We start from the raw sequence: 11050 nt of genomic DNA, 5'->3' as shown, positions 1-11050 counted from the left end.
ATCTCGACTATATTCACGAGATAGATGCCACCTGCAATAAATATCAGGTTACTCTATCCACCAAGACTCGAACAGATAGAAAGAATCGCCTAGCATTTTTTGTCCGAACCTGTTAGAGTTTGTGACCCGAATTTTGTTGATCCAGTCCTAAAAAGTTCACAGTGCGACCCATATTTGTGATTTTTCATGGGATCTATTGTGGTAGCATAGGGATCAGGCCAGGCCCGATCCCAAAGCCCACCACTGATCCCGTTGGGGGTGCGGGGGCTTCGTGGGGGCTTGGGCTTAGAATTTATTTATACGTACATGTTATATAAATGCGTTTAATGGGTCGTTTTGAACGTTCAGAAAATACGTCATTATCCTCATTGTATTCTCCATTCATTATAGTGAACTTCTTTTGCCCCTCCCCGGGGTTTTTTTCGTCAAAATTTTCGACGTAAATCTGTGTGTTCATCTTATTTTTTTCTTTTGCTTGTAGTTTGCTTATTCTGTCCGATCATAACAGTTATAGTGATCCAAGATCCAAGATCTAATGGACATTATACACGATACACACAAAAAAACCAACAATAATTTTCCTTTTCACAATATAGTTGATCCAACCATTCAACAGTAGCATTCGACGACACGAGCTATCTAGGATCGAGATTTTAAGGGTACAATCCACCTGAGTCTACGCTAATATATACAACAGATAATCAGTGGCGGATCCAGGATTTAGACGTTGTGGCCGCTAACTCTTGTTGCCAATCAATGTGGGAGTAACAGATACAAGACCAATAAGGAATAAGGTAGCTATTGAGTTGAAGTCATAAAGATCACCAACTGATTGTAACTCACCAAGAGCTAATCCAGCCTGCAGCAAATAGCAAAAAGTCGTATATCAGGAATATAGTCGCTGTTAATTAAAACGTATCACATCGAACACATGTACATGATGTAACGACATAGTCAGAGTACGCGAAGAAAGGAGGTGTTGCATGTATAAGTCCAAAAGAGCTACGCTAACGAAATTTGTTATCATGCAGTGCAACGGGCAAGAAATGAAATAGACGAACTGTATGTCCATCGCGCCCTCTCTTTCATTTGAGCTGAACGCCGTCCCACATAGACTAAAGGTTGTAATTTATCGTCTGATATACTTTGTCATTCATAAATCGTACACTTATCGTAGGCGAATTATTATGTGGAGTGTTAGTACCTATTGTTTCTTGTTCCCTTTTACTATTTTTATAGACTGTTTTTGTCTTGAGCAGGGGGTCTATCGAAACAGCCTCTCTATCTCACCTCTGAGGTAGTGGTATGTTATGCTGCTCGGACTCTTCAAAAATGTCATTGGGTGTGAGTCGAATCCTTCAAAAGTAGTGCATTTTTGAAGGATCCGACACACGTGCGGCCACATTTTTGGAGAGTTCGAGCAACTAAGGTGGTATGGACTGCGTACACCTACCCTCCCCAGACCCCACTTTGTGGGAATATACTAGGTATGTTGCCGTTGTTGTTACCATAAGCAAATCATTCATCTTGTATTTGACCTAGACTCCGAAAGAGCTTGATTGTGGGTTCGATTGTGGGTTAAAATTACCCTCCGCTGTACATCAAGTTGGAGCTCTGTTAGGGTCGATGGTAAATATGAGACAATTTGCCAATGGCAAGGATACAAATGGTCTCAACGTAAAACCGAAGGTAACATCACATATTTCGTACAGTAAACGAGTACGTTTTACTGTTTATCCAAACATTTAAAATACTCTTTCAGATACTTTTTATTATGACAGTATAGGTTACGGGGTCGAGCCGTGGAAGCAGCAGCCAATAATGTGTGCATTAAGGTAGGTTGTCTATATCGCACCACTTGGGATACTGCCCTTCCCCGGATCCCGTTAACACGGGATGTGCACCGGACTGACCTTTTTTTATTACTATCAAGACACCACTTTAGACGTGAAAAATCCAGAATTTTTAGTCGGGCAAAAGCACAATAGCCTATCAGTTCGTCATTCATTGGCAATTAACTTAAAGAGATGAATCAAGAGATAAATACCCGGACAGTGACGTAAGTGGCAGGAATGACCCCGACGACGGTTCCCAAGAGGAATATATGGTAAGGAACATCTACAATCGGCGAAGCCACGTTGATAAATGTGTTTGGCAGCGTCGGTGTGACTCTCAAGAAAAGCATGTAATTCAGCAGCCCCTCCCTCCTTTTAGCCACCTGATGGATCACAGAGATTTTACGATAACAGTTTCATTTATGAAAAGAACGAAAGATGTGACGATTGAGTAGTGAGTCGAAAATCACCTGCGCTTGGAAAAACGTCAACTTATCAGGCCAGAGTGAAAACACGAGGGGCTTCCCTATCATTTTGGATAGAAAATAGCAAGACGATGCACCAGCAGTAGCAGTGAAAACAACTAACGCTACACCTTTGAAGATTCCAAAGAGAGAACCAGCAAGCAACGACATGAAAATAGTTCCCGGGATCATAAATGTCTGCATAAAAATGTAGACCGCACAGTACCCCACGAGAACTTGAACAGTGTAGTCACTTGTATAATCCTCCAGGTGATCCCTAAAGAATATCGACAGCCAAACAGTTACAACTTAGATGCCGCCGTCTCCAAATTCCTTAAATGCAGATTTAGATGCAATGTGGATGGATTTGTTAGCATGTACAACTATACATTACAACAACATACCAACGTAATCCTACAAGTGAGATCTACGGAGGGTAGAGTGTACACAGACCTTATCCCTACCTCGTAGAGATAGAGAGGTTGTTTCCGATAGACCCTCAGTTTAAATAAAACATGCCAAACAGTTTGGAAAGGGGATACAGATAAGGGAGCAATAACAACGACGAAATAATGCAAAATGGAGGGCATTACACAACAGACATAAGAAAGAGCAGAAACGACAACGAAATAATGCAATAATTGGAGCAAAAAAAACACCGATGATAGCCAAAATCGAAGAACAAAAAAACTAAGGGAATAGTGCTAATACTACTGATAAAAAGGAAGGTCCAAGTATCATCACCAAGTCTATCTGTGGGGAAACGAGAGAAAGCTCAACTACCGACTAACCTTCTACCGTAATCCACGACCTCCAAACTCTTCTATCTAAGGTCATGTGCAACAATAAATTCTGAAGAATAAATACCAAACGATTAGGAGAGAAATTATATCACCATAAATTTATAAGATTTAAATGTTGTTAGACGTTTGTGCCATCTTTGGGATACGACTTAATCACTATACATTTACGGATTTCTTTCCTTATAAACCTGAGAAATTTGATCAACATTGTTTATTCTCGGGATGACAACTGATGGTAGGTGTTACTACTATTTATCATCGAAAGAGAGTCAAACACACAACATACCAATATAGTTCTAGAGAATAACTTGGAATAATGCAAATCACGTCATGTTTAACACCACCATATTTTGTAGTCTTAAACCAAAACAATTGACAAGGTTGCCTATGTGAATGAGGCACAACGACCAGCAGCAACAACACAATAGTGAATAATAGTCAACATCGGTATAGAAAACGCTTGTTTCTTCACTACTATTTCCATTCTCAACAATACCTCCATATTATACCGAAAAGAATGGAAACAAAATGAAGAGAAACAAGTGAATCATAAATGTCTTGCACTCATTCAGATATAAACTCATCTGTGTGGTTTTATAATGTTAATGGTCCATCTCTTACATCTGCTTGTCGCATTAAACACAACGGATGGGAGAATTCAATAATCAATCCTAGTCATTTCTTATTGCTACTATAATTTATCAGCAGCCCGGAATCTTCGAAATGCCCCAATAAATTTCTAATTGCTACTATACTTTACAATGACACTTTGACCATTTGTAACTGCGATTGTATTCTTCCTTCCTTTTCAGATGTAACGAAAAATGGACGAAACAACTACCTTGAACAAATTAAGTTCTCCGAATCTCTACCAAGCTACCAACTTTTCTCACATCTAAACTCATCACTAAGTTGATCCATTAAATACCAAAAGCCTATTTCTTGGTCCATTTAGCCTTCTTAGAAGCTGTTCATCATGGTTCGATCTACAATAATTGGGGTAGCACTTTTTAAACTAGAACATGACTCGGTCAGGATGGTAGAATGTACAAGCTGCCTCTATGAAAAGTTCACCTTTTAACAAATCATATATGTCATTGTAAAAAAATGGAGTATGAACCATCTAAGGCTTGGCATATCGGTAAGTGGGTGAAAATCGTGGGAGACCACAGTCCAAATCTCGACAGAGACAAAGAAACATTAAGTCTCTTCACATCTGCCTAAGACTTAGACTTGGAGGACAAAGTTGCTTGGTACATGTACCGATGAGGAAATAACGAGTACCCGGTTGGCGGAATAGTCGGGGTACATCCAATCTCTCGGACATCACTATTATGTTTAAAAAATTGTGAGCTAATGGTAATATGTTGGAATGCTCCATTTCAATAACACAACTACGCCTGAATCTCAAACTATTTAAGTTCAGCTCTATGAATCATTTGTATCCATTTATGTTTGATCAATCTTTCAAATTCATCAGATTGCATCACAAAATAAGAAAGTACAACAATTCGCAGGATGCCATTATTACCACAGAAATCCAAAATGGCTTTGCACGCTTATATAACCATATAAGAGAGGAGAATGCATTAAACACATCATAAACTAGTTAACGTCGACTATATGAATGCTTTATATACATTGACACCATCAAGTTGTCAAACAACTCATTGCAGTGATGGAGTCAGAATTCTACTACAGATATTCCAAATATAAAAAAGTAAACACACGATGAAGCCAAGGGATCCTTCATCCATCATATAGCATAAGGCAGCCTGGTTTCACTAAAGCTCCCACCATGCACGGGGTTTGGAGAAGGACAGGACCACAAGAGTCTATTGTACACGTCCTTACCCTACATTTCTGCAAGAGGTTGTTTCCACGGCTTAAACCCGTGACCTCCTTGGTCACATGGCATCAATTTTACCCGTTGTGCCTATGCTCCCCTTCGAATGTCTACTATACAAGCATAAAAAGTAATTTTGATATTGTAAAACCCATTGCACCCCCTAGCTCCACTCCCGACTCATCGGATTCACCAACAACAACGTACCCAGTGCAGTCCCACAAAATAGGGTCTAGGGATGGTAGAGTATACGCAAACCTTACCCTTACCTCAGAGGTAGAGAGGTTGTTCCCAATAGACCCTCGGCACAACGAAAAACAATCCAAAGCAGTCCCGGACAAAAAGTTAACGGAAGTACAAGAAACAACATATAATAACAAAAGCAATACTAAGAAAACAGAACTACAACAATACAACACTACTACAAAACAACACGACAATCACGGTACAAGGAACAACATATAGTAACATTGGATTAGCACTTCCAAACAACAACAATTAGCAGGATTATACTATTACCACACAAATCCAAAACAGTTTTCCATGCTACAAATAACCATAACAAAAATAGAGATAGAGCAAAGTACTTGAGTATTTGGAGATCTTCGAGATTTCGAGGAAGCTTAAGGAAGCTATAATCTGAAGCAGGCATAGTCAAATACACACAAATAAGTCCCAATACAAAACTCAAAACAACCCCACCAGCCATAGAAATCTCCCAATATGTCAAAGGAAACTTAGTTGATTTTGATTCATCTAAACAATTGCCATTAACTTCCATTGTTGATGATGTTCCAACCTCTCCCTCCATTACTCAACAATTATCAACCTATTCTTCAAAAAGGTTGAACTAATCAACAAATTTATAGTAATGCCACAAAACCAATAAATTTCTGAACCAATTTTCTTCAAAAAGATTGAATTTTTCTACAAATTTATAGCAATTCCACAAAACCAACAAAGTTTTGAACCAAGTTTGTTCAAAAAGATTGAATTTTTCTACAAATTTATAGAAATTACACAAAACCAACAAAGCTTTGAACCAATTTTCTTCACAAAGATTGAATTTTTCTACAAATTTATACCAATTCTACAAAACCAACAAAATTTTAAATCAATTTCTTCAAAAAGATTAATTTTTTCAACATGTTATTAGTGATTTCACGAACCCCACAAAGTATTAAATCAATTTCTTCACAAAGATTAAATTTTTTCTACAAATTTATAGTAATTACACAAACCTAACAAATTCTTGAATCAATTTCTTGACATAGATTAAATTTTTTTCTACAAATGTATAGTAATTACACAAACCCAACATATTCTTGAATCAATTTCTCCAAATAGATTAATTTTCTCAACAATCTTTTAAAGTAATTTCACAAAATCCAATAAATTATTGAGCCATTTTCACAAAATGAGAAAATTAAGACAAATTATAGAAATTTATACAAATTTGTATACAGGGAGAGGGAGAGAAGGAAATTCCAACAACAATGGCTACCCCTTGTATGATTTCCCTCTCTTTGCTCTCTCTGTTATAAATGTGTATATTCTTCTTTGTCACAATTTTCTCATTTTATTAATGTGTTTGAGGATTTTGAGCTTATCACAATTTATAGAGCAAGTTGAAGAATATTCATTTCCTATTTTTTTTAAAAAAAAAATGGGGAAAAGTAAGTAAAGTAGGTGTTTGGCCACATCACTTGGCTTATATTTGGAGTTATGATTTGTAGTAATGAACTTTTTTTTTTTTTTTTTTTCTTCCATTCGGTGTCCGGTACTAGGATTGTAGCCCCGATTAATTTAGATCGCGCGTTGCAGGGTCTATTAAGGTGATTTAGGAAAATTTGGCCAAATTTATCATAACAAGCCTCGATCTTGTGGGGTCCTATAACGTTCCTAAACTATTTATTATCGTATTTCTATTGCATATATTTGTCTAGTAGCTGGGCGCTACGTGAATACACGCATACTGAGCGTGTGAGGATCTGAAGTGGTCTAACTGGATAAATATATGTCACAGAAATACTATAACAAATAGTTGAGAGGATTCATAGGACCCCGCAAAGTTGAAGTGTGTTACAGCAAATTTCGTCAAAGTTTAGGTATATTTCTGACTTTTTTTCCTTTAATTTATAAAATATAAATAAAATTTGAGAAAATGCACTATTTTCACCCTGAATTATAAATGAAATTGCTGCGACACACTCTAACTTAAAAGGGGTTCTATTACCCCTGGACTAATTAAAACTGCATTTTTGACAACCTTAGTGCCTACGTGGCAAACTACGTGAATCAACACACTGAAGGTCCACACAGGCACACGTATGTACCCCTTAGGAACTAAGGTTGCCAAAAATACGATTTTAATTAGTCCAGGGGTAATAAGACCCCCTTTAAGTTCGGGTGTGTCTCAGCAATTTCGTTTAGAGTTTAGGGTGAAAACAGTGCATTTACTCATAAAATTTTAACTAAATCGTGATTTAAAATTTTTTAGGATTGCATCATTTATCCGTTCTTAGTCCGTTTCTTTTTGATTTGGTGATGGATGAATACATGAAGTACATTCAATATAAGGTGTTTTGGTATATGTTATTTGTGGATGACATACTATTAATTGATGGGACGGATGATGAAGTTAATGCTAGGTTGAAGGTATGGAGACAAACTGTGGAGGTTAAAGTATTTAAGTTGAGTAGGACCAGATTATTTGGATTCAGTAATGGGCTACATTAGGCAAGCGCGAGAGTAAGACTTAACACACAAGTTATCCTCAAAAGAGATAGATTCGAGTATCTCGGGTCTATAGTTTAGGAAAGTGGAGAAATTGATGATGATATCACTTATCATATTAGTGTGCATAGATGAAGAATATATTTTTTTACTATATTTTTCTGGAGTTTTAATGTGTAGGTCAATTGGCCAAACTATATCAAGAATATATTTTTTACTATATTTTTCTTTTCCATCTAATTCAGCATATCTATGATTTGCAACTATTAGTTTTCGCATGATGTCATATCATTTTCACTAATGAGTCTTGTTTAAGAGGAGTTTTTTCCTAATAAATTATATGTTTTTGGATTAGTTTTTAATATTTAGGTTTTCATCTGACTCATCTTCTCTGTGATTTGCAACTAATAGTTTTTGTATTACGTTCAACCGATCTTGAACCCAACATGAAGAGGCGAGGTGAAGACGCCCCAGTGAGAAGATGTGAGAGGTTGAATATAGTACTTACAAAGAGAGTAAAGGTAGGCAAGAGAAGTATTGGTGAGAGGTGATTAGACAAGAGATGACACAACTTTAAATTATCAGGGGCATAGCCTTATTTTCTTATAAAGTAACTATAAAAATCTCAATTAATTATGTATCTTTGTTGGATGTATCGAGAGCTAATTATATATTTTCACAAAGAAAAAAAGTATCTTCATTAGATATATTATGTATCTCGGCAGACCCACAATCGAAAAAAAATATATCAAAAGCTAATTATGTATCTCTATAAAGAAAAAAATATATCTTAATGTATCGGAAACCAATTATATATCTCGACAGACTTAAAATCAAAAAAATCAGTAATTAGATAAAATATCAAAATTTTCTGTAACTAAGCCCCAAACTGTTTAGATTTATATTTTTTCTAATACACTTTATATTTAAGTAGGTCCAAAAAAATAAACGTTTTAAGCAAGAGGGAAGTAATTATTATATGTTCAAATTTGCATCATGAGGGCAACTTTTAAATTCTAGCCTAATTTTTTATGTTATCCATAATGCATGATGTGGCTAGACTTTTAATCATTCATGAAGAATGATAAATAACTTGTCAAACACGTTAATTCCATTTTCAATCCAATACATAATTACTTATTTAGTCCATTTTAAAAAATAGCCTCTTCTTATTTTTTATAACATCTTAATTTCAATTTTCCACGTGATATATATTTATAACCTCAAAATTAAAAGACATTTTATACATTTAATATAATTTTAATTTAAAAGAGCACAAGATTCAAAATTCTTCTTTATTTTCTTAAGGGAAAAGAATATGGGTTGACCCTTTCCGAAATAATTAACCCATGTTTGAGCCATTGGACATTAATGGTCAATTGGCCCAAATAAAATTCCATATTATGGCCATTTTGACATTTTCCCTTTCATAATTTGGAGGAAAAAATATATAAAGTAGCATACTTAAATATTAAATTACAAAAAATAGCAACACTTTTATCAAATTACATTTTGTAGCATATGTATTTGTATTTTTGTAGCAACAGTTTGCAAAAATATAAAATACATATCGATCATAAGGGCAGTAAAAATCATATGTATTTATATTTTTGTAGCAACAGTTTGCAAAAATACAAAATACAACTTGCTATATTATGTAATTATGAAAGTGTTGCTATGAAACTCATAATTAAGGTGATAAGTATGTTATTTCTGAATTTTGCCCTAATTTGGATAATTTTGACCCAGATAATTTAGATACAGTTCATATACCATATAGATACAATTAATACACCATACTGATACAGTTCGTACAAAAATACAACAACAAATTTATGGGTAAAAAATGTGGCATAGTTATATAGAATTGCATTTTTTTAATTTGATGTGAATAGAATATATATCATTGTTGTATAAAATATATATGTATAAGATGCATGTAAAATTTATATTTTTATTGGATAAAATACATATTTGTATAAAATACGTATCAAAATTGTATCAGTATTGTATAAAGTTGTCAGCAATGACTAGCAAATGAAATTAAAATTCAGTGGTTATTTTTGTGTCAATAGTTTTATCCGGAGTGCTAGTTATGCCATTTCTCCTTTTCTTAAATTCTGTACCAAATCAAAATATGTCATTCTTTTTTAAATAAAGAGAGTAACTTTTATAGGCGGAGGTGGAATTTAAGATATGAATTCGAGAATTTAAGAATTTAGACAAAAGTTATGCCATGTTACAAACAAATGGCTAGAATTACACAAATTAATACTAGAAAAAAAAAATATGGACGAATAAAGAAAATATGCTAGAGAGTGATTTGATCTATGAGGCGATTCAATTTTGATCTATGAAAAATACCTACTTCCGATTCTTAGACGAGGAAAACAATTCAATTAGTGTGATCAGTCCAGCCTTCTGACGTGCGGGGGTCTGGAGTACGGTAGAATGAGTTACGAGGGGGTAAGGTTGCATCCCAAGAGGATGAAGGCTTAGAATTTGACCCATTTCTCATTGAATGGTCAAAATCACGCTCTGTAGGATTTGAACCTACGACATTGGGTTTTGGAGACCCACGTTCTACCGAATTGAACTAAGAGCACTTTCTCATCACAATAGATACGACTGTAAAGAAAAATGATTCTTTTTGTACCCCTAATACATCTTGCATGCATATAGTCTTACAAAAAAGAAAATATGTATGTCCAATTTGAATCGATCTCAATGAATCTCTCGTTACTACCCAGAAGAGAAGAATAGGTAGGGATGATAGGCACAAAATCGTCCGACGAACACCAACAACATTATCTATTGTTACACTCCTTGTGTGATTGTGTGATGTATATTAAGAAGAGATAAACACTATTCTCACATTGGTGACAATTAGCCTAAATTGTAAGGCTTTGTGTTATTACAATTTAATAGTATGTAATATTTTATTTATTTTAATATGTTTGGCGTAATTTATCTTCGACTGAAATTTGAGAAAAAAAATATTTTTTTTTACAGAAATGTGAGGCTAAACATACATCTGACTATAAAAAATTTTATATGACTTACTGACGTGCAGCTTTCATAGCTCAGTTGGTTAGAGCACCCGTTTAGTAAGCGGGAGGTCTTGAGTTCGACTCTCAATGAAAGCAAGTAAATTGAATTTTCCAAAACAATGGGCCATGTAATTTTTGGTATTGGGCTTTCCATAATTTGTTTTGGGCCCAAGGGCCAACTAGGCCCAGGTTGTACTGGTTTTGGGCCTTACCAATTACCCATTACAAAATTGATGGCGCTAAATTGAATTTTCCAAAACAATGGGCCATGTTATTTTGGTATTGGGCTTTCCATAATTTGTTTTGGGCCCAAGGA

At 35.1% G+C, this 11050-nt stretch overlaps 1 protein-coding gene and 2 non-coding genes across 6 annotated transcripts; 1 reads left to right on the top strand and 2 right to left on the bottom strand.

Moving 5' to 3' along the window:
• Positions 1–556: 556 nt before the first annotated feature.
• Positions 557–6652, bottom strand: LOC107850719 (uncharacterized membrane protein At4g09580). Of its 4 annotated transcripts, none has more exons than XM_047403186.1 (5): positions 6190–6561; positions 5536–5777; positions 2306–2576; positions 2048–2218; positions 557–859 (listed from the first exon to the last, which is right to left on the bottom strand). In XM_047403186.1, the coding sequence occupies exons 2-5, from the start codon at positions 5757–5759 to the stop codon at positions 737–739; spliced, it is 789 nt and encodes a 262-aa protein (XP_047259142.1). In that variant the 5' UTR covers positions 5760–5777; positions 6190–6561; the 3' UTR covers positions 557–736. The 4 variants fall into 4 exon arrangements, with proteins under 4 accessions (XP_047259142.1, XP_047259144.1, XP_047259143.1 ...); XM_047403188.1 differs by having other exon boundaries at positions 6263–6561; XM_047403187.1 differs by having other exon boundaries at positions 6413–6558.
• Positions 6653–10216: 3564 nt separating this feature from the next.
• On the bottom strand, positions 10217–10290 carry TRNAW-CCA. Its single transcript has one exon. It is a non-coding gene; the product is annotated as a tRNA-Trp (tRNA).
• A 466-nt stretch (positions 10291–10756) lies between these two features.
• Positions 10757–10830, top strand: TRNAT-AGU. Its single transcript has one exon. It is a non-coding gene; the product is annotated as a tRNA-Thr (tRNA).
• Positions 10831–11050: the final 220 nt, after the last annotated feature.

The sequence above is a fragment of the Capsicum annuum genome, unplaced genomic scaffold (genome assembly GCF_002878395.1).
Source record: "Capsicum annuum cultivar UCD-10X-F1 unplaced genomic scaffold, UCD10Xv1.1 ctg3574, whole genome shotgun sequence".
In the NCBI taxonomy this organism is placed as follows: Eukaryota; Viridiplantae; Streptophyta; class Magnoliopsida; order Solanales; family Solanaceae; genus Capsicum; species Capsicum annuum.
The sequence above is the reverse complement of the archived record's forward strand: the minus strand, read 5'-3'. Positions and strand labels throughout refer to the sequence as shown.